At 61.3% G+C, this 22039-nt stretch overlaps 1 protein-coding gene across 1 annotated transcript in view; it reads left to right on the top strand.

The window, feature by feature from the left end:
• Positions 1-19035, top strand: part of GAS6 (growth arrest specific 6) — a 48694-nt gene extending 29659 nt beyond the window's left edge. Inside the window, exons 7-15 of the mRNA XM_050767016.1 lie at positions 1729-1851; positions 2697-2818; positions 4005-4123; positions 4245-4434; positions 7074-7238; positions 8528-8696; positions 16051-16226; positions 17413-17641; positions 18569-19035. Coding sequence (XP_050622973.1) covers positions 1729-1851; positions 2697-2818; positions 4005-4123; positions 4245-4434; positions 7074-7238; positions 8528-8696; positions 16051-16226; positions 17413-17641; positions 18569-18723 — 1448 coding nt within the window. The 3' untranslated portion in view covers positions 18724-19035. The remainder of the gene's footprint in view (positions 1-1728; positions 1852-2696; positions 2819-4004; positions 4124-4244; positions 4435-7073; positions 7239-8527; positions 8697-16050; positions 16227-17412; positions 17642-18568) is intronic.
• The last annotated feature ends 3004 nt before the right edge of the window (positions 19036-22039 follow it).

Genomic DNA, 22039 nt, shown 5'->3' with positions numbered 1-22039 from the left:
TCCCCAGAGCCTCGCAGAGCCTGGGAGTGCTCCAGGCTGTTGTGCAGTGAGCTTGTGGGTCAGAGTTCCAGGCTAGGGTCCCCGCTGCCGTCCACTCTCCCCAGCGTCCCCAGAAGCACCCTGTTGTTGGTCTCCCTCTGTCTGTTCCCTAAATACAGCCCTGCCCTCCCCATTTCCCTTCGTGTTTCAGTCTGGGGTTCCCTCGGCCCAGGGCCAGAGCTGGGGAGCCCCGGGACACCCCAGAAAGTCACTGTGAATGTGCGCACCCCCGATGCTGTCCTGGGCGCTGCTCCTGCCACTGGGGCTTCGCAGGGGGAGCACCTTCCTCCTCCCTCCCGCCTTGGATCTGGACATGCCCAGGCGTGTCCCTGAGAATTTCTGGCATCGTTCTTACTGCTGCTGCTGGCTGTCCAGGACGCTGGACTGCGTGGATGGGACAGACAGTTGCTCAGGGAGAAACAGGCCCAGGAGCTGGAGAGTGAATCTGACCAGACAGGAGGGGCCACACGCTGTCCCCCGATTTCAAAAGGCAGCTGCTATTTGTGTCCACTTTGATGGTTCCCTTCCCTGACCGCCCAGGAGTTAGTCCTCTGTGCAGATGACGTGATTCCCATCTTAACACATAAACCCATTTCGCCGTTCAGCTCCTCCTCCTCTTGCCTGGAGGACAGAGCCCCTCCCATCACTGCTCTATCCCTGACCTGGAAGACAGCAGCACCCCAGGTTTAAAGAGAGGTGAAGACACGGTCAATCCTGAGAGATGACATCTAAAGCACCTCACATGGGTCCCTGCACCAGTCGGGCACTCCCGGCAAAGTCTGGGCTCACAGTTACTGCCCACACTGACAGGCGTCCTGTCCTCTCCTCCTCCTCCCCATCTTCCTCCTCCTCTTTCTTCTCCTCCTCCCCCTGGTCCCCCTTTTCCTCCCCCTCTTCCTCCTTCTCCTTCCCTCTTCCTCCTCATTCCCCCTCTTTTTCCCCTGCCTCCTCCCCCTCCTCCCATCCTCCCCCTCCTCCCCCATCCTTATTCCCCCTCTTCCTCCCCCACCACTCTCAACCCCTCCCCCACCTCCTCCCCTCCTCCCCCCTCCCCCTCCCTTGCCTTCTCCTCTTCCTCTCTGCTTCTCCCCCTCCTCCTCCCCCTCTTCTTCCCCCCCTCCTCTTTCTCCCCTCCTCTTTCTCCATGCCCCTGTCCTTGCTCTCCTCTGGTGACTAAAGGTCTTCATTTCAGGGTTGCCCTTGTACCCCAGGGCGCTTGGCCATAAACAGTGTCTGTCCCACATAGATGTTCAAGTCTTAGGATTGTGGTTTAACCCGGTAGTGAAAATTGATTGAAACCTATAAATGCTTCTCTTTGGGGGTTTTGGTTTCAAATGCCCCTGGTGGAGTTGCTTTTTACTGCCCCGTATCCTGTGGCACCATCATTTAAATGGAACAGCACAGCGTGCACCACCGCCCCCCACCCCTGGACCAAGCAAGGCCCTTCCCAGCTCTCCATCTGCTGGGCTGAAATCAGCCTTCCCAGCCGGGCCTTGATCAGAAGCATGCCCCCAACACCCCAGGAGCTGCCCGGTCAGGGGAGGAGGGGAGGGAATTGGGGCCAGGGCGCGTTGGCCCCACAGAGCCTGGGTGTGATGTCCGGGTGGTGCCCTGGCCAGCCCCTACAGCCACCTGCCCTGGCCCCGTCTGAGATGCTGCCATGCTGAGGTTGGCCGGTCTTGCTTGCAGACATAGACGAGTGTGCAGACTCGGAGGCCTGCGGGGAGGCACGCTGCAAGAACCTGCCCGGCTCCTACTCCTGCCTCTGTGACAAGGGCTTTGCATACAGCTCCCAGGAGAAGGCCTGCCGAGGTACCCACGCCACGCGGTCACCCTCGGGTTCTCTCCTCCTCCTCTGACGCCCAAGCCCAGACACGGGTGCCGGTCACTGCCTGAGCCAGGGCAGTTGCTAACAACTGGGCGCTTCTGGTGAAAGAAAGTCTCTTTCTCCCTGTTTCTGTCAGCCTGGTAATGGCCTCTTCTACCACCATGCCCCCACACACGTGAGCACACACCCATGCCCCTTGTGCACACGAACGTACCGTGCACATGCATATACACCGCATGTACACACGTGCGTACCTTTCTCCACCTGCGTAGATGGGGCCTCTCCCCAAAGGTATGGGGAGCAGCAAGCCTCCCTCTACTGTTCTCTCTTTTCAGCCGCCATGGGGGGACCCTGTTGGCTGCAGAGCCTCCAAGAGGGGCCATGCCCCCAGTGATGGGAACAGGGGCTGAGTAGGCAGACAGAGAGGGTGGGGAGGCCCAGGCTGCCTGCACTGACCTCCATCTCCCACCACAGCTGTCAGCGCCTCTGTGCTCCCGGGGACACCTCACTGCACAGCCCGGGCCTTGTTCTTCCTAGACCTGCCGTCCACACCAGCCTGGCGGCGGGAGTGGGTCTGGCCTGTTGGGAGCGTCCCCCTGGAACACCTGTAGCACTTTCACTCCCTTCAAGAAAGAGCCTGGCAGGAGCAGGCCGAGGGTGCAATCCTAGCTTTCCAGTGGGGGCCTACAAACCCCAGGCTGCACCCGTTAGAATCTGCACGTAATTCCCCGAGTGCACCTTGTGTGTGGTTTGAGCAGTTGTGGTGTGATCCTGCCCCGTACAGTGTAGAGGCCTCCCCCGCTCACCGCCACTTCCCTCTGGCTGGCAGATGTGGATGAGTGTCTGCAGGGCCGCTGTGAGCAGGTCTGCGTGAACTCCCCGGGCAGCTACACCTGCCACTGTGATGGGCGCGGGGGCCTCAAGCTGTCCCAGGACATGGACACCTGTGAGGTAGGCAGCCCCTGGCCCCGCGGGCCTCTCACGGTGGTTCTGGGGGCCCTCGCCGGTGGGGGCTTTCGGGAGAAACGTTTCCATGAAGACCTGGCTTTGGCTGCGGTGTTGGGATCTCCAGGGCCACGTGGAGGTTGGGATGAGAAACGCTTCTGCTCCCTGGAGGACGTTTGGTTGTTATATTTATAAAGTCTCTATATTTATAAAGTCTCTATATTTATAAAGTCTCTATGGCAACTCCCAACTCACAGTGGACCAGCCTGGTGTGGACCCCAGTGTGACACCCACGGGGCACGGTCCCCACTGCCGCGTGCCAGGGAGCCAGCCTGACCGACCTGTCACACCGGGGGGATGTGGTACCCACATGGGGACGCTTCCTGGCAGGGCGGCTCTCGTGTTTCCTGTTCACCCTGGGCCTGTGCCTGGGGAGTTGGCGAAAGTGAGCATTTATTTAAAAAGCAAAACCACGGGATTCCACAGGTGAAACGGCCACCAGGACAGCTTCTCAGAGTCACAGACCTGGGACGCGGCTGCGGGGCTCTTGGGTCTGGGCTGTGACGTTCGGGGCTCCCAGCCAGCCCTCGCCTTGAGGTTCTCTGCCTCACTGTCTCGTGTACTCGTGCAGAGGGCGTCGGGCCCCTGCCAGGCGTCCAGCTCACCCTGGCTGCCCACAGTGGGTGGAGCAGGCCGGCTCAGCCCCAGCCCCAGCCCCAGCCCCTCTGTTTTCCAGGGACACCAGCTCGCATCGGCCTTGGTTCTGTCCCCCATAGGGCAGCATGGAGGAACCACAGCCCAGAGCAGGGAACTTTCCGGGACAGCCATCTTCAAGGCGTCCATATTTATTTCATAATAGTGTATACTTTTTTATGATTCTCTGTACTTTTTGTATGCTTGACATATTTCATAATTTAAAAATAAAGAGTCAAGGGAAATGGGCAGGGAAGGAGGTGACGGGACCCCCGAGAAGCCCTGTGGGAAGCAGCTGGTGCGAGCCCGTCCTTCACCTGGGAGCCCCGGTGGTGGGGCCGGTGTGACAGCCTCTGGGGCCTCGGCAGCTGGAGGTGGGGCGGCCACACTCCCGAGGCATGGGAGGGACAGTGGACCTGCTGCACGGCGGGGGCCCGGGGCTCAGGGGAGCTGGAGTGGAGGTTGCGTCCCCGACCGGCGTGGTCCCTATCTGTGGCAGGACATCTTGCCGTGCGTGCCCTTCAGCATGGCCAAGAGCGTGAAGTCCTTGTACCTGGGCCGGATGTTCAGTGGGACCCCCGTGATCCGACTGCGCTTCAAGAGGCTGCAGCCCACCAGGTGAGGAGGTGTCCACAGAAGGCAGCACAGCTTAGCACGGCCAAGGTGCTGGCTGCACGGGGCCCGGGCCCAGGCTTGGCCGTACACCCGGCGCTGACTCATTTCTCCTGTGGGTGCCCAGGCTCGTAGCTGAGTTTGACTTCCGGACCTTTGACCCCGAGGGCATCCTCCTCTTCGCTGGAGGCCACCAGGACAGCACCTGGATCGTGCTGGCCCTGCGAGCCGGCCGGCTGGAGCTGCAGCTGCGCTACAATGGCGTCGGCCGCGTCACCAGCAGCGGCCCGGTCATCAACCACGGCATGTGGCAGACGGTGAGTGTGCGGCAGCCGCCCCTTCCGGGCCGCACGGGGTTGTCCCTGAGCCTGACCCGGCTGTTACTCGCTTGTGCAACCGTGGAGATGAGCTCTGGGGCCTATACCTGCTGCATGCGGGCAGGATAGGGACCCCTGCCCTGTTCAGTTCATGCTCTGGGGGACAGGGACCCCTGCCCCGTTCAGTTCATGCTCTGGGGGACAAGGACCCCTGCCCCGTTCAGTTCATGCTCTGGGGGACAAGGACCCCTGCCCCGTTCAGTTCATGCTCTGGGGGACAAGGACCCCTGCCCTGTTTAGTTCATGCTCGGGGGCACAGGGACCCCTGCCCCGTTCAGTTCATGCTCTGGGGCACAGGGACCCCTGCCCCATTCAGTTCATGCTCTGGGGGACAAGGACCCCTGCCCCATTCAGTTCATGCTCTGGGGGACAGGGACCCCTGCCCCATTCAGTTCATGCTCTGGGGGACAGGGACCCCTGCCCTGTTGAGTTCATGCTCTGGGGGACAAGGACCCCTGCCCCATTCAGTTCATGCTCTGGGGGACAGGGACCCCTGCCCTGTTCATGCTCTGGGGCACAGGGACCCCTGCCCCATTCAGTTCATGCTCTGGGGGACAGGGACCCCTGCCCTGTTGAGTTCATGCTCTGGGGCACAGGGACCCCTGCCCCGTTCAGTTCATGCTCTGGGGGACAAGGACCCCTGCCCCGTTCAGTTCATGCTCTGGGGGACAGGGACCCCTGCCCCGTTCAGTTCATGCTCTGGGGGACAGGGACCCCTGCCCCGTTCAGTTCATGCTCTGGGGGACAGGGACCCCTGCCCTGTTCAGTTCATGCTCGGGGGGATAAGGACCCCTGCCCTGTTCAGTTCATGCTGTGGGGGCTCACTGCAGTGCTCTAAGCCTCTCTGCTATTTCATCACGTATCAGCCTGGCTCCCTCAGAAGGGGGCCTCAAGTGAGTTTGGTCTCCCGGAGTTCAGGTCGCTCTTGGCTCAGGTGAGAACCCGTGTTTCTCAGCCCCGGGGACCCTGGGCTGTGTCTGGAGGCCATACTGTGTATCCTGAGCGGGGCGGGGAACAGAGGCCAGGGCTGTGTCTGGAGGCCGTACTGTTAATCCTGAGCGGGGTGGGGAACAGAGGCCAGGGCTGTGTCTGGAGGCCGTACTGTTAATCTTGAGCGGGGCGGGGAAGAGAGGCCAGGGCTGTGTCTGGAGGCCGTACTGTTAATCCTGAGCGGGGCGGGGAACAGAGGCCAGGGCTGTCTGGAGGCCGTACTGTGTATCCTGAGCGGGGCGGGGAACAGAGGCCTGGGCTGCTTGATGCTGCACGCAGGGTGCCCCACCAGGGGAGGAAGCCACCACTGAACCTGCACCACAGGTACCGCTCCTGCCATACGTGTCTCCCTGGCCGTGGACAGGCCAGGCGCCACCCACCCACCTTTCCCTGTAGGACGGTGTGGACGCTGCCGTCCCTGAACTCTGGCTCCCAGGGCCTGCTGGTCAGTGCAGTCATGCATGCCAAGGGTCCAGGTGACCTCACCGGGGCTGCCCCTTGCCAGAAACGTCCTGACCACCTGGACTCCAGCGCCATGGGCCACCTGAGGGGTCCTGGTCAGACCTGCACTTGGGCAGCTGTGGGCAGCGGTAAAACGCGCCCACCCCACATCCCCATCCATGGAGTGAGAGGGTCTGTAACCAACCAGGCTCCCGCCCACAGCGCTGGGCCTCCCTCACCACACGGGGCTTTCAGAAGTAAAAGCTGGGAAGAAAGCACGTCATGTCCTTCAGAAGTGAAGATGAAGTGGAAAATTCACCTTGGCCCCGCAGATGAAACATTGTAGACTTTGCTCCTATTTCCATTCTGCAGAGTAAGGCCTCGCTCCATTTTCCCAGCCTCTTAAAGGAACAGCATCTCCAAGAGCAGAAGGCTGTTCTCAGCAAAGCTACAGAAAGCAAATGGAGGGGAAGCAGTTTCAGGGATGAAGCCACGGGGTGAGGGGCCAGGGCAGGTGGCCAGAGGCGAGGTCGCCGTGGGGAGCGGTATTGCATAGACCTGCCCAGTGACTCACAGTGGCCGCCGCGGCCCAGCAAGACGGGCCCTTCCCCGGCAGGGGTACCTCGTGAGGACCCTCTCTAGCTGCTCCCCAAACCCAGCTGACCCGAACTGGTACCGTGTTTTTGTGACTCAGTTCAAACCCAAATACCTGAAAGGTGTTTTCACACAGGAACAAGGATATTTTTCTGAAGCTTAGGAATATAGTGTATCTAGTGTTAGACTTACAGGTTTCCTGTGAGGAAAGTTTCTGGTGACCACACTGATGCATCGAGGGCCCTCCTGGCCCAGGTGATGAGCACGGACTTTCTGAGGTCGGGTCCCTCTTGGCCCAGGTGAGGATCAGGTGGTCTCCCCGAGGTCAGGTCCTTGTCGGCCCAGGTGAGGATCAGGTGGTCTCCTTGAGATTGAGATCCTCTTGGCTCAGATGAGGATGAGGTGGTCCCCCTGTTGGCCCAGGTGAGGATCAGGTGGTCTCCCCGAGGTCAGGTCCCTCTTGGCTCAGGAGAGGATGAGTGTGGTTTTTCTGCAGTTGGGAGCCCTTCAGAACGTGCACTCCCACCTCTTCTCATGGCGCTGCCTCTCTTCAGATCTCTGTTGAGGAGCTGGCACGGAATCTGGTCATCAAGGTCAACAGGGACGCTGTCATGAAAATCGCAGTGGCCGGGGACTTGTTCCAACCGGAGCGAGGACTGTATCATCTGAACCTCACCGTAGGAGGCATTCCCTTCCATGAGAAGGACCTCGTGCAGCCTGTGAGTACCGTACCTGTGCCTGTGTGGACACGCCGTGTGCTGGGATCCCGGGAACAGTGTCAGGAAGGCTCAGTCACGCCCTGCCCTGTGTTTACCACTGTCCCTGTGTAGACGCGCCGTGTGCTGGGATCCCGGGAACGGTGTCAGGAAGGCTCAGTCATGCCCTGCCCTGTGTTTACCACTGTGCCTGTGTAGACGCGCCGTGTGCTGGGATCCCGGGACTGGTGTCAGGAAGGCTCAGTCACGCCCTGCCCTGTGTTTACCACTGTACCTGCGTAGACGCGCCGTGTGCTGGGATCCCGGGAACGGTGTCAGGAAGGCTCAGTCACGCCCTGCCCTGTGTTTACGATTAACCAGGTGTGGGGAGGACCTAGAGGAAGGAAAGGTTTCCTAGAATTTGACGAAGTCATGGTACAGCTGTGTCATTAATTTTACCATCTCTTTTTATGAGACCCGTCTAAGTTTTCATCTGAATTGATAATAATGTTGTCTTATTTTTCAATGGAGACAAGACACAATGAAATTATTCCCTAACAGAACAACAAACTTTTTTGGACAATTTCCAAGAACATTTTGGGTTTTGTAACTCTGCCATGAGTCTCATAAGGGAAGAACAGCCATGGTGGGGCGGCCAGTGTGGGCCCTTTCTCCAGGTCCCACCTTCTCTCCTCTTCAGCACAGCACACGCCTGTGCCCCCGACCTGTCTCCAGCCCCCACGCACTGACATCTAAGCCTTCATCCTGGGTGTTTTCACTTCCACACCAGACAGGAGAAGGGCACACATGTCTTCGCGTCTGTGGGTGCTGAGTGTCGGCAGTGCCTGTGCTGAAGCCAGCCCTTCAGTGTTATGAGGGGCACCTGCTTCCCAGGCCCACGGACTGCCTGGTGCTGGGACTTTGCCTGGCTCGCCCCTCCCTGTTTCACACATAAGGGGGTTGCCCTGATTTGCCCACAGCCATATTGAATATTGAATAATTCACGTGAGTGCTGGATGGTTAAACAATCCTTATTGTTTGACCTTGGACCCATGTGGCCTTTTCAGTCCTTTCCTAGCTTTAAAATTAACCTGTATTTCCTGAGCATACACCAGTGCAAACAGGTATTCTGCAGTGGGTCATTTTGTAAAGTGAGGAAACTGTCTGTGAAAATCACCACCACCAGTGGGATTGGCCCATTTTTGCAGTAGGTCTGCACTTGCTGCGGCTGCGAAGGCACCACCCACTGCCTGGGGTGTCCGGCATGGGCCTCTCGCTCCCAGGAAGCCACGGAGATTTCTCTGCCTTTCCAGATAAACCCTCGTCTGGATGGCTGTATGAGGAGCTGGAACTGGCTGAACGGAGAAGACACCACCATCCAAGAAACGGTGAAAGCGAACACGAAAATGCAGTGCTTCTCGGTGACCGAGAGAGGCTCCTTTTACCCGGGGAGTGGCTTTGCCTTCTACAGCCTGGACTACAGTAAGTCTTGGCTCTTCCCGTTGGGGCGGCTGTGGCTGCACCTTCAGGCATACGCTGAGAGCAAGCAGACGGCCTCAGATGGCAGTGTCAGGACAAGCTGAGGCTCCTCCGGTTCCAGGGCAGGGCGGGGTGGGCAGAGGTGTGCGCAGAGGCCCACCTCTCAGGATGGCTGTGCAGGTCACTCAGTTCAGAGTCAGCCAGTGAAGAAGAAATGACAGAGATGTGCCGAGAAGATGCTTGCCAGGCCGGTGCTGGGAGGCCGGGGAGGCTGGGAGGCCCTAGAGGGTCCTTTGCAGAAAGTCCTGAGACAGCACCAGCCTTAGGACTTGTCCAGAGGCACATGGAAGCTCTCAGTAATGTGGTGAACACTGCGGTCACCGATAACCCGGTGAGACATCTACAACAGGAGGTGTCTAAAAACAGCAATGAAGCTGCCTGGGGGACAGTGAACTCAGGCCTGAAAAAGGAGGACAGGGTAGGTGTGAGCTGCTGGCCCAGTCCTGCGGTGCCCTGGGGAAGGTGCTGCCGCCCTCCATGGTGAAGGCCCTGGAGCTGCTGTGCGGACAGAGTTACTGCTCAGCCCGCCCTGCCTCACATTCCCACCCCACATGGGTCCCACTGGGGCACCGCAGCCCCACCTTGTTCCTGAACACCGAGCCGTTTATGGCGAAGCCCCCACATGCACAGAGGGCAGACAGCGCCCCCTCCATCAGATCTCAGGGCTGCCAGCCCTCAAGCACCCAGCAGGAACCCCAGGTTCAAGGGGGTCCACGCGGAGCAAAGGGGAGGGTCCTGCCCCGTCTCCTGAGCCAGATCCAGTGTCCGCGTCTCTCCCTGGGTGTCAAAAGCGTGACCACGTCAGGAAAGGCATCTGTGAGAAAAGCCCGTCTGCCACCGTGCACGCATTCTCCCTCAGTCTCGATTTTTCACTTACAAATCTAGAGCATCATTATAATGTTTGACAGGAAATCATGTCATATGAAATGCTTAAATCCTTTTTCCACTTAATATCATACACATTTCTCAGGGGTAACCTTACGCAGGCATCACAGGGGCCGTTTCCAGTGACTGCCGGCCGCATCTGCTGGCCCGTTTTGGTCTATCCAGACTGAAGCAGTTAGAGCTCCATGCGTTCCCAGCGAATCTCAAACTACACCAGTAACGTCTCTTAAAGACAGAAGAAACTTGCTGGGAACGGTAGCACTGGCCTGGCTCACTCTGCAGTGACTCAGCCTGGGCTCAGGCTCACAGATCTCCAGGTCTGTGCAGCCTCCACGTGAGGGGCCACGTGGAGCCGGGAAACCTTCCCGGGGAGAGCAGAGGCCAGTGCCCTCGTGAAGCCCATGATGGCCAGCACGTGCCCGGTTCCTGAAGGGAGCTTCCTTTTTTTTTTTGAGATGGAGTTTCGCTCTTGTTGCCCAGGCTGGAGTGCAATGGCACCATCTTGGCTGCACCTCCCAGATTCGCACCACAACCTCTGCCTCCTGGGTTCAAGCGATTCTCCTGCCTCAGCCTCCCGAGTAGCTGGGATTACAGGGATGTGCCACCACACCCAGCTAATTTTGCATTTTTGGTAGAGATGGGATTTCTCCATGGTTGGTCAGGCTGGTCTCGAACTCCCGACCTTAGGTGATCCACCGACCTCAGCCTCCCAAAGTGCTTGGATTACAGGCGTGAGCCACCACACCCAGCCAGGAGCTTCCATTTTAAAGGACACCATCATCTTTCCTTTCACAGGTGATGGGAAGACCAGCCAACAGGAGAATTTTTGTTACTTTTTGTTTCTGTTGCTGTATTTTTGTTACTTTTTCTGATTTTGTGTTTCAATGCCATAAATGGTTGTTGAGAACTGACATGGCGGGTACCAGCTAGGGACAGGCGATGTGGGTTTGAGGTGCACACCGCCCCGTGGGAAAGAGACAGGGAAGCCAGCACAATTCACTATGACCCCACTCGGCCCGCAGTGTGAGGCCCCCGATCACAAATCCATACACACATTGATTTGGGGTCCTTTTTCCTAAAACAGCTTCTTTGTTAGGACTTTGGAATTCTGGGTGAGATAGAAACACTGAAAACAGGGTGGAGGTTTTATCTTCTGGCTTCTAAGTCCGCGGAGGGCTCAGCGTGAAGAGGACATGTGGTGGTATTCTCCCTGGGAGAACAGGAATTCAGCCCTTTCTAGTAACATACGTTTTGGGGCACTTTTGTATGAGCTACGGATGCCACGTGATTTCATTCAGATGCATTACATATGACACACGTGGGTTCATGCGCACACGCAGCGCGTGAGTGGAAAACCCCACTGAGGCAGGAGCAGAGCAAAGACTGACAGCGCAGACCCCAGACCGTGCGTGCTCCTGACAGCGCAGACCCAAGACCGCCCGTGCTGCTGAGAGCTCAGACCCCAGACCGCGCGTGCTGCTGACAGCTCAGACCCCAGACCGCGCGTGCTCCTGACAGCTGAGACCCCAGACCGCCTGTGATCCTGACAGCTCAGACCCAAGACCGCGCCTGCTCCTGACCGCTCAGACCCCAGACCGCGCCCGCTGCTGACAGCTCAGACCCCAGATCGCGCGCGCTCCTGACAGCTCAGACCCCAGACCGCGCCTGCTCCTGACAGCTCAGACCCCAGACCGCGCCTGCTCCTGACAGTTCAGACCCCAGACCGCGTGCGCTCCTGACAGCTCAGACCCCAGACTGCGAGTGTTCCTGACAGCTCAGACCCCAGACCGCCCGTGCTCCTGACAGCTCAGACCCCAGAGCGCGCGCGCTCCTGACAGCTCAGACCCCAGACCGCCCTTGCTGCTGACAGCTCAGACCCCAGACCGCGCCCGCTGCTGACAGCTCAGATCCCAGACCGCGCCTGCTCCTGACAGCTCAGACCCCAGACCGCGCCTGCTCCTGACAGCTCAGACCCCAGACTGCGCGTGCTCCTGACAGCTCAGACCCCAGACCGCGTGTGCTGCTGACGGCTCAGACCCCAGACCGCACGTGCTCCTGACAGCTCAGACCCCAGACCGCCTGTGATCCTGACAGCGCAGACCCCAGACCGCGCCCGCTGCTGACAGCTCAGACCCCAGACCGCGCCAGCTGCTGACAGCTCAGACCCCAGACCGCGTGTGCTGCTGACAGCTCAGACCCCAGACCGCGCGTGCTCCTGACAGCTCAGACCCCAGACCGCCTGTGATCCTGACAGCTCAGACCCAAGACCGCGCATGCTCCTGACAGCGCAGACCCCAGACCGCGCCCGCTGCTGACAGCTCAGACCCCAGATCGCGCGCGCTCCTGACAGCTCAGACCCCAGACCGCGCCTGCTCCTGACAGCTCAGACCCCAGACCGCGCGTGCTCCTGACAGCTCAGACCCCAGACCGCGCCTGCTCCTGACAGCTCAGACCCCAGACCGCGCCTGCTCCTGACAGTTCAGACCCCAGACTGCGTGCGCTCCTGACAGCTCAGACCCCAGACTGCGAGTGTTCCTGACAGCTCAGACCCCAGACCGCCCGTGCTCCTGACAGCTCAGACCCCAGACCCCAGACCGCCTTTGCTGCTGACAGCTCAGACCCCAGACCGCCTGTGATCCTGACAGCTCAGACCCCAGACCACGCGCGCTCCTGACAGGTCAGACCCCAGACCGCGCGTGCTCCTGACAGCTCAGACCCCAGACCGCGCCTGCTCCTGACAGCGCAGACCCCAGACCGCCTGTGATCCTGACAGCTCAGACCCAAGACCGCGCATGCTCCTGACAGCGCAGACCCCAGACCGCGCCCGCTGCTGACAGCTCAGACCCCAGATCGCGCGCGCTCCTGACAGCTCAGACCCCAGACCGCGCCTGCTCCTGACAGCTCAGACCCCAGACCGCGCCTGCTCCTGACAGCTCAGACCCCAGACCGCGCCTGCTCCTGACAGCTCAGACCCCAGACCGCGCCTGCTCCTGACAGTTCAGACCCCAGACTGCGTGCGCTCCTGACAGCTCAGACCCCAGACTGCGAGTGTTCCTGACAGCTCAGACCCCAGACCGCCCGTGCTCCTGACAGCTCAGACCCCAGACCGCCTTTGCTGCTGACAGCTCAGACCCCAGACCCCGCCTGTTCCTGACAGCTCAGACCCCAGACCGCGCGCGCTCCTGACAGCGAAGACCCCAGACCGCGAGTGTTCCTGACAGCTCAGACCCCAGACCGCCTGTGATCCTGACAGCTCAGACCCCAGACCGCGCCTGCTCCTGACAGCTCAGACCCCAGACCGCGCGTGCTCCTGACAGCTCAGACCCCAGACCGCGCGCGCTCCTGACAGCGCAGACCCCAGACCGCGAGTGTTTCTGACAGCTCAGACCCCAGACGCGCGCGCGCTCCTGACAGCGAAGACCCCAGACCGCGAGTGTTCCTGACAGCGAAGACCCCAGACCGCGCCTGCTCCTGACAGCTCAGACCCCAGACCGCGCCTGCTCCTGACAGCTCAGACCCCAGACCGCGCCTGCTCCTGACAGCTCAGACCCCAGACCGCGCACGCTCCTGACAGCTCAGACCCCAGACCGCCTGTGATCCTGACAGCTCAGACCCCAGACCGCGCCTGCTCCTGACAGCTCAGACCCCAGACCGCGCCTGCTCCTGACAGCTCAGACCCCAGACCGCGCGTGCTGCTGACAGCTCAGATCCCAGACCGCGCGTGCTGCTGACAGCTCAGACCCCAGACCGCTGTGCTCCTGACAGCTCAGAACCAGACCGCACATGCTCCTGACAGCTCAGACCCCAGACCGCGCGTGCTCCTGACAGCTCAGACCCCAGACCGCCTGTGATCCTGACAGCTCAGACCCCAGACCGCGCGTGCTCCTGACAGCTCAGACCCCAGACCGCCTGTGATCCTGACAGCTCAGACCCCAGACTGCGCCTGCTCCTGACAGCTCAGACCCCAGACCCCGCCTGTTCCTGACAGCTCAGACCCAGACTGGGCGTGCTCCTGACAGCTCAGACCCAGACCGGGCGTGCTCCTGACAGCTCAGACCCCAGACCGCGCCTGCTCCTGACAGCTCAGACCCCAGACCCCGCGTGCTCCTGACAGCTCAGACCCCAGAACGCTCGTGCTCCTGACAGCTCAGACCCCAGACCGCCTGTGATCCTGACAGCTCAGACCCCAGACCGCGCGCGCTCCTGACAGCGCAGACCCCAGACCGCGCGTGCTGCTGACAGCTCAGACCCCAGACCGCTGTGCTCCTGACAGCTCAGAACCAGACCGCACATGCTCCTGACAGCTCAGAACCAGACCGCACATGCTCCTGACAGCTCAGACCCCAGAACGCTCGTGCTCCTGACAGCTCAGACCCCAGACCGCCTGTGATCCTGACAGCTCAGACCCCAGACCGCGCCTGCTCCTGACAGCTCAGACCCCAGACCCCGCGTGCTCCTGACAGCATAGACCTCAGAACGCTTGTGCTCCTGACAGCTCAGACCCCAGACCGCGCCTGCTCCTGACAGCTCAGACCCCAGACCCCGCCTGTTCCTGACAGCTCAGACCGAGACTGGGCGTGCTCCTGACAGCTCAGACCCAGACCGGGCGTGCTCCTGACAGCTCAGACCCCAGACCGCGCCTGCTCCTGACAGCTCAGACCCCAGACCGCGCGTGCTGCTGACAGCTCAGACCCCAGACCGCTGTGCTCCTGACAGCTCAGAACCAGACCGCACATGCTCCTGACAGCTCAGACCCCAGACCGCGCGTGCTCCTGACAGCTCAGACCCCAGACCGCCTGTGATCCTGACAGCTCAGACCCCAGACCGCGCGCGCTCCTGACAGCGCAGACCCCAGACCGCGCGTGCTGCTGACAGCTCAGACCCCAGACCGCTGTGCTCCTGACAGCTCAGAACCAGACCGCACATGCTCCTGACAGCTCAGACCCCAGAACGCTCGTGCTCCTGACAGCTCAGACCCCAGACCGCCTGTGATCCTGACAGCTCAGACCCCAGACCGCGCCTGCTCCTGACAGCGCAGACCCCAGACCGCCTGTGATCCTGACAGCTCAGACCCCAGACCGCGCCTGCTCCTGACAGCTCGGACCCCAGACCCCGCGTGCTCCTGACAGCATAGACCTCAGAACGCTTGTGCTCCTGACAGCTCAGACCCCAGACTGCGCCTGCTCCTGACAGCTCAGACCCCAGACCCCGCCTGTTCCTGACAGCTCAGACCCAGACTGGGCGTGCTCCTGACAGCTCAGACCCCAGACCGCGCCTGCTCCTGACAGCTCAGACCCCAGACCGCGCGTGCTGCTGACAGCTCAGACCCCAGACCGCTGTGCTCCTGACAGCTCAGAACCAGACCGCACATGCTCCTGACAGCTCAGACCCCAGACCGCGCGTGCTCCTGACAGCTCAGACCCCAGACCGCCTGTGATCCTGACAGCTCAGACCCCAGACTGCGCCTGCTCCTGACAGCTCAGACCCCAGACCCCGCCTGTTCCTGACAGCTCAGACCCAGACTGGGCGTGCTCCTGACAGCTCAGACCCAGACCGGGCGTGCTCCTGACAGCTCAGACCCCAGACCGCGCCTGCTCCTGACAGCTCAGACCCCAGACCCCGCGTGCTCCTGACAGCTCAGACCCCAGAACGCTCGTGCTCCTGACAGCTCAGACCCCAGACCGCGCGTGCTCCTGACAGCTCAGACCCCAGACCGCCTGTGATCCTGACAGCTCAGACCCCAGACCGCGCGCGCTCCTGACAGCGCAGACCCCAGACCGCGCGTGCTGCTGACAGCTCAGACCCCAGACCGCTGTGCTCCTGACAGCTCAGAACCAGACCGCACATGCTCCTGACAGCTCAGACCCCAGACCGCTGTGCTCCTGACAGCTCAGAACCAGACCGCACATGCTCCTGACAGCTCAGACCCCAGACCGCCATGCTCCCGACAGCTCTTGTCTGCACTCTTGACTCACGCTGAGCCTGTGCTGCTGCTCAGAAGCTGCAGGTGAGACTCGAGGCACGAGCCATGCACCTGTACGTGCTCTGAGGAAGGAGCTGCCAGGCGCTCCTGAAACAAGAGGACATCAGAGCAAGGCAGGGACAGGCCTGCATCCCATGGTGCACAGCCCGTGTCCCCTCAGGCAGGTCTGCGTGGCCTGGTGGTCGCCTAGAGCGGATTTGCAAGTGGGGTACTGGTGTGGCCAGGGAGAGACAGCCTGGGGGTCCCTGGTGCCTCTGAGCCCTGGGCCAAGATCTGAACCAGACTCTCGAGTTTTCCATCACATCCCAGATCAGGGCCGTCCGCGCAGCTTCCCACCGCGGCCGGGACTGCCTCTCTCAGGGCCCCGCTCCGACCTCACTGTGGCCTCTCCACTGCATCCCACCCTATAACGCACCGCTTTCATCGCAGTGCGGACCCCTCTGGACATCGGGACAGAATCGACCTGGGAAATAGAAGTTGTGGCTCACATCCGCCCGGCCGCAGACACAGGGGTGCTGTTCGCACTCTGGGTCCCCGACCTCCGTGCCGTGCCTCTCTCTGTGGCCCTGGTAGACTATCACTCCACAAAGAAGCTCAAGAAGCAGGTAGGGCCTCCGCCACCCGGGGTGTCCTGACCGGCTCGCTCCACAGGCACATGGGCCGCACTCCCTGGCAGGGGATGGAGGGGGCCTGGGGTGGGATCCCCAGGGAGCCCCAAAAGCCTCTGACCAGAGGTCCGATGAGCCAAGCCTGGCGCGGGCCACCCTTCCAACTGTGGGGGTTGTTTGGACACGGCTGACTTGGGGGGCCGGTGCCTGCGAGCCACACTCGGCCCACAGCGTGGGAGCTTTTCCCGTTCGGCTGGGCAGACGGTGGCTCACAGCAAACTGAATTAGTCTCTCATGTTTAAGTCAGATGATTTCAGCAACAAACTCAGTTTTCCAATTTCCCTGGAAAAGTCAGATCTGTGACCTCGGCTGGTGCCCCCCACAGGTCTTTCCCTGAGGGACAGTGGGTGGAGCTGAGTGCAGCTGCCCCTTGGACGAGGTCCCCCACCCCCGGTCCTCACAATAAGTCAGCTGTCTTGGGCCGGGGGAGTCATGCTGTTTTCCCCACAGAACAATCAGGAGGTGACAGAAACAGGTTGTATTCTCTCGCTCCTGTGCTAAGGAGGACGACATGAGTCAAACCAGAGAGGCCCTTGTTCTCCAAGTCTGCCCACCCCAGGGCCACAGGGCCCTCCTGTTTGCTTGGATGCAACAGTGACAGGCTTGGTTCACGCAAGTGCTCATCACCAGGGCCAGACGCAATCCTGGCATCTGGAATAAACAGCCGCCCTTATGTAGCAACAGCTGACCCCTGGGCTGGGGAGCAGGCAGCTGGGCTGCGGTGCCAGTGTGAGAGCCCACCGGGCTGGGAGTCCACCACCACAGGGCTGGGCCCTGGGTCCCCGTCAGGGGACACACCAGTTCCTGGTCAAGTGCAGCCTTGGTCCTGTGTGTGCCTGGTGCCTGGGGCTGGGGTTGACCCTCTCACACTCAACCTGGGGGCCACACCTGCTCCCCCACAGCTTCCCAGGCTGGCCCCTGGCTTTAGCGCAGAGAAGCTGAGCCCCAGGTGGGGTGGGGGCGTCATCCAGTCAGCGAGCATCCGGACCCAGGGCTGCAGGGAACCCTGGACAGAGACAGGCCTGCGGCGTGGGGGTGGCCGGCAGCTGTGAGGACCAGCTTGGACCTAACGGCTTACATGGGGGCGGCCGGCAGGCCCTGACCACATCTCGGTCTCCTGCAGCTGGTGGTTCTGGCCGTGGAGCACGTGGCCTTGGCCCTGATGGAGATCAAGGTCTGCGATGGTCAAGAGCACATGGTCACCATCTCGCTGAGGGAGGGTGAGGCCACCCTGGAGGTGGACGGCACCAGGGGCCAGAGCGAGGTGAGCGCCGCGCAGCTGCAGGAGAGGCTGGCCGTGCTCGAGAAGCACCTGCGGAGCCCCGTGCTCACCTTTGCCGGTGGCCTGCCAGGTAGGTGCTCCCTGCCCTGCTCATCCCGAGTGAGGGGCTCCAGGGATGCCCAGCTTGGTCACCCCAGATCGAACCTGGACAGGCTGGCATTCCAGGTTGTGTGTTTTAAGAGGAAGGGGAAGTCCAGGTGGGTCTTTAGTGGCCATTATGGTGCCTCGGTGCTGGTCAGGTCATCAGCTGAGGCTGAGAAACACGTACAGGGGCCGGCATTGGCCTGAGTCAGACCCCGTGAACCTACATCTTCAGGGAGCGTTTGTCCACACCCATCAGACCGGCCCCTGGGGAGAGGGCTGGGCAGACCTCGGGCCACGCTGCAGTTGGGACCCACGGCTGTCACCATAGCTGTTAGCAGCCAGCCCCTCCCACGTCCCGCAGGGCGCCCCGCCGTGTCCCATGGGCTACACAGCACAGAGGCTGGGACCAGGGATGTCCTTGCCATTAGCTGGGAGGGTGAACAGGAAGGCACGTGGGAGCCCGCTAGTCCTTGGCTGCCCGCAGGTTTTCACTTGCAGCGAATGGCAGGATTTCTGTCCTGGCTGCCAGACACAGACCCCACTTAGTTTTAATAAACAGAGCTTTGAAGAGGATGAGAGCAAGCCAGGAGGCCTGCAGCCTGAATGACTCACCGGGCAAAGAAGAAGATCGCGTTTAATCGATGGGACTGTCTGTGCTCCCGGCGGGGAAGGGAGGGCCGGCGTCTGCAGAGCCCAGGCTGGCGGATACCTCCTACTTGTCTGCCGGGTCTGCAGCCGAACAAACAGGGACAGAAGTTAGAGAAGAAAGGGAAATCCTGCCCTTTCAGAGGAAACCCAGGGCTGGCCACAAGTGCTGCCGGGGGTGGGGGACCAGGCAGGGCCAGCCACGCGGCGATCCCTGGGACCCAGGCTGGGTCTGCTAAGATGTGTTTGTTCTCTCCCCGCGGCCCAGATGTGCCGGTGACTTCAGCGCCAGTCACCGCATTCTACCGTGGCTGCATGACACTGGAGGTCAACCGGAGGCTGCTGGACCTGGACGAGGCGGCATACAAGCACAGTGACATCACCGCCCACTCCTGCCCACCCGTGGAGCCCGCCGCAGCCTAGGCCCCCATGGGACGCAGCAGGCTCCTCAGCCTCTGTCCGAAACAGCGGAGGAGCATGGGGGCTCCTCACCACGTGGGGCCACCTGAGAGCTGGGCTTTCCTCTGTGACCGTCCTGGCCTGTAACATATCTGTAAATAGTGAGATGGACGTGGGGCCTCTGATGCCGCGCACTCAGCCGCAGGCCCGGGCACGGGGAGGCCGGCGCAGGGCAGAGCGGGTTCGAAGAAAATAATTCTCTATTATTTTTATTACCAAGCGCTTCTTTCTGACTCTAAAATATGGAAAATAAAATATTTACAGAAAGCTTTGTAACACTGCGTTGGCCGCCATCTGCTCCCCGCGGGGTTCTCGGCACCTGGCAGCGTTTGGGATGAGCGGGGCTGCCAGGGCTCCAGGCTGTACGCTCAGCCGCTCCAAAGATCTCTCTTTCCTGCTCCCAGCCTGGTTGGGTGGCCACGGTCTGCTCCCCGGGAGCCTCTGACGCTGGTAGTGAGGGCAGGGGCTGGAGCCTCAGTTTACTTGTTCTGCAAATGGGGAGAAAGCCCCGCTCGGCCCCCACCACGGGCAGCCAGTCAGTGCCGAGTGAGGAGGGCACGGTGAGGACTTGGCACACAAACGCAGGCTGCTCGGACAGCGGCCTCTGAGCCAGCCTGGAAGAGACCCCGAGCTGGGACCGAGGGCGGGAAGATGCCAAGGCGGCACCTGCACCCATGTGCCATCCCGCCCCCACCCTCCTGCACAGACCCACTTGCTTCCGGGGCTCAAGCGTGTTCTGTTGAGAAAGGGAGACGCTGCTTTCTGTGTGTCTCAGTCTGTGGTAGAGCTTGCCGGGAGCAGAGGCAGCCCCGCTTCCCGCGTCCCCTCTGGCAGGGTCCCCATGTCCCTCAGCCTCAGCTTCCTTGTCTGCAAGGGGTGGAGCGGTCACTGCTGCTCTCTGACCCCAGCAGGCCACGAGTCCGCAGGGAAGGTTGGGGCAGCCGGAACGCCGCGAGGCAGGTGCCTGAGATGCAGTCGGGACCCTGCCTGCCTCCTGGAAGGACGCTGGAGCCGCAGCTGGTGGGGGCCATGGAGTGGGGGCCACGGAATGGCTGCTTCTCCTTGGTCCCAAGGGGACGACCAAGACTCGTGGCTTGATGCTCCCGTGGGACGTGGCCACCTGTGCTACAGCCTCTGTCTGGGCCAAACGTGGGTCCCCAGGGCGGGCGCTGCCACTGTAGGGGCCACTCGGGGGACCAGGGATGGTTTCAGCATCTGAGACCCAGACTGGGATTTTACTTTAAGACCAAACCCCGACCTGTGCTTGGAACTCCCTGGGCGGGAGACACAGGGCAGCTGGGAGCAGCCACACCTCCCACCAGTCAGTCCCGGAGCTGCGCCCACCGGGCAGGACAGGCTGTGTGTCGGGGCGTCTTCGCCTCTGCCTGGCTGGGGTCAGCGCTTGACCCAGAGAAAAGCCGGGTGGAGAAGGACAGAATCCTGAGAACCCGTCCAGGGATAAATCACCACAAATGAACTGCAAAGAGGTTTCTAGAAAGAGGCCTGTGGCTTTGAAGGCCACACGGGAGACCCCGCTGGCTGGACTGACAAGGTGGCATCGGCCGAGTGGGCTCCTGAGGGAGTGGCCCCCGGCCTGACGGCTGTGGAATGGGCAGAGCTTCTCCAAGGCTTCGGGAGCCAGCAACACTCACGCCCACCTGGAGGGACCCTGCCCGCCTGGGCCGAGCTCACCCCACGGATGGACGGCCAGCCAGGCACCTTGCCAGGGGCCATGCACAGGGCCCTGGCCCTGGGGCCCCATCCCCTGCTGGCCAGAGCTGCCCAGCTCATCCACACTGGAGCCTCCAGGCCCTGGTGGTCCCTGAGGGTCCTTGGCAGATCCACCCTGTGTCTCTGGGGCTCTTGTTGACCAATGCCAGTTTTGAGCTCCTCGGGCCACATCCCACAACCCTGTGCCATCGTGGGCATGACGCCACTTGCTCTGGACATGCCGGGGAAGGGCCTCTTGTTCTTCCCAAAATCTTGGCAGCATCTGGGTAAAAGTTCCATTGACTCAGGGCTGCAGCCTGAATTCAGGACTTAAACCTAGTCTAAGAGGTACTGCAGGGAACTTTCGCATTGGTACTGTGAGAAAATAGTGACGGGGGAAGCGTTGACCTCAGAGGGCAGACGCCAGGCTCCCACTGGCTCCTTTCAGAAACATCCATCTGCAGCCAGCGGCCCCGCGTGTGTGTGACGGCCCTCACCAGCCTCGCCCGGCAGCGTGTGACGGCCCTCACCAGCCTCGCCCGGCAGCGTGTGACGGCCCTCACCAGCCTCGCCCGGCAGCGTGTGCACTTTCCACAGGCAGACGTGCTTTCTCCCCTCAGGCCAGGACAGGTGGCCACTGGCTGCTCACATGGTCGGGGACCCGAGGCCCTCATACTGGCTCCGGGGTGCCCAGGTGCTGGTTGGCTGAGGATGGTAGAGTCCAGGGCTTGGATCTGCCCATCTGGAGCACAGGAGCCCAGTTCCAGGAGGGCTCAGGCGTGGATGTTGACGGCTCACTGAGCAGGCCCACTCGTCTGACCCCGATGGTCCAGAGCCAGCTGACCAGAGCTCCAAGAAGCCCGTGAAACAGCCCCTGCACTGCCCACCACACGGCCTCGCACGGCCACAGGGGCCACAGCCTGCACTGCCCACCACACGGCCTCGCACGGCCACAGGGGCCACAGCCACACGCTAGGATCCAGCCCCCAGCCTGGTACCGCATTGTCCATCAGATCACATTGGTGGCCCCCCCAGTGCTCTCCCCAAATTCTCCCCGGCTGGCTGGGAGCCTGCTCCTGCCCAGCCTCCATCCTCCCCAGGTCAAGACAGCCAGGAGCAAAAACAGGCAACAGCCAGCCTTGGGGACGGGGACGTGGTGAGGTCCCCACAGACACAGGCCACAGTCACCAGTGTTCTCAGGACAAAACCCTCCGCCTGGGTTTCTGCTCTGGCCCCAGAGGAATCAGGAACTTGTTTCCTGGTATTGTTTTCTTAGAGTTCCAGGGGTGCCAGAAGTTATAATAACCACTGTCCCAAAGAAGCAAAACCAATGGTGCTAGGAACTGCCACACAGAGGTCCAGCCAGGCCTGTCACGTTGGCGACCTGGCACCCTCCACGACCAGGCATGTCTGGGGTGTGCAAGAGGACGGGAAGACAGAGCACGTGGTTCTAGTGTGGGCGCCCTGGGGAGGGAGGAGGGAAGTGTCCCATGCAGGGAGGAGGGATGGCTCTGACTGCATCCCATGGAGGGAGGAGAGAGTTCCCCATACAGGGAGGAGAGATGTGTCC

The sequence above is a fragment of the Macaca thibetana genome, chromosome 17 (genome assembly GCF_024542745.1).
Source record: "Macaca thibetana thibetana isolate TM-01 chromosome 17, ASM2454274v1, whole genome shotgun sequence".
NCBI lineage: Eukaryota > Metazoa > Chordata > Mammalia > Primates > Cercopithecidae > Macaca > Macaca thibetana.
Note: the sequence above shows the minus strand (reverse complement) of the source record. Positions and strands in the feature narration are given on the sequence as shown.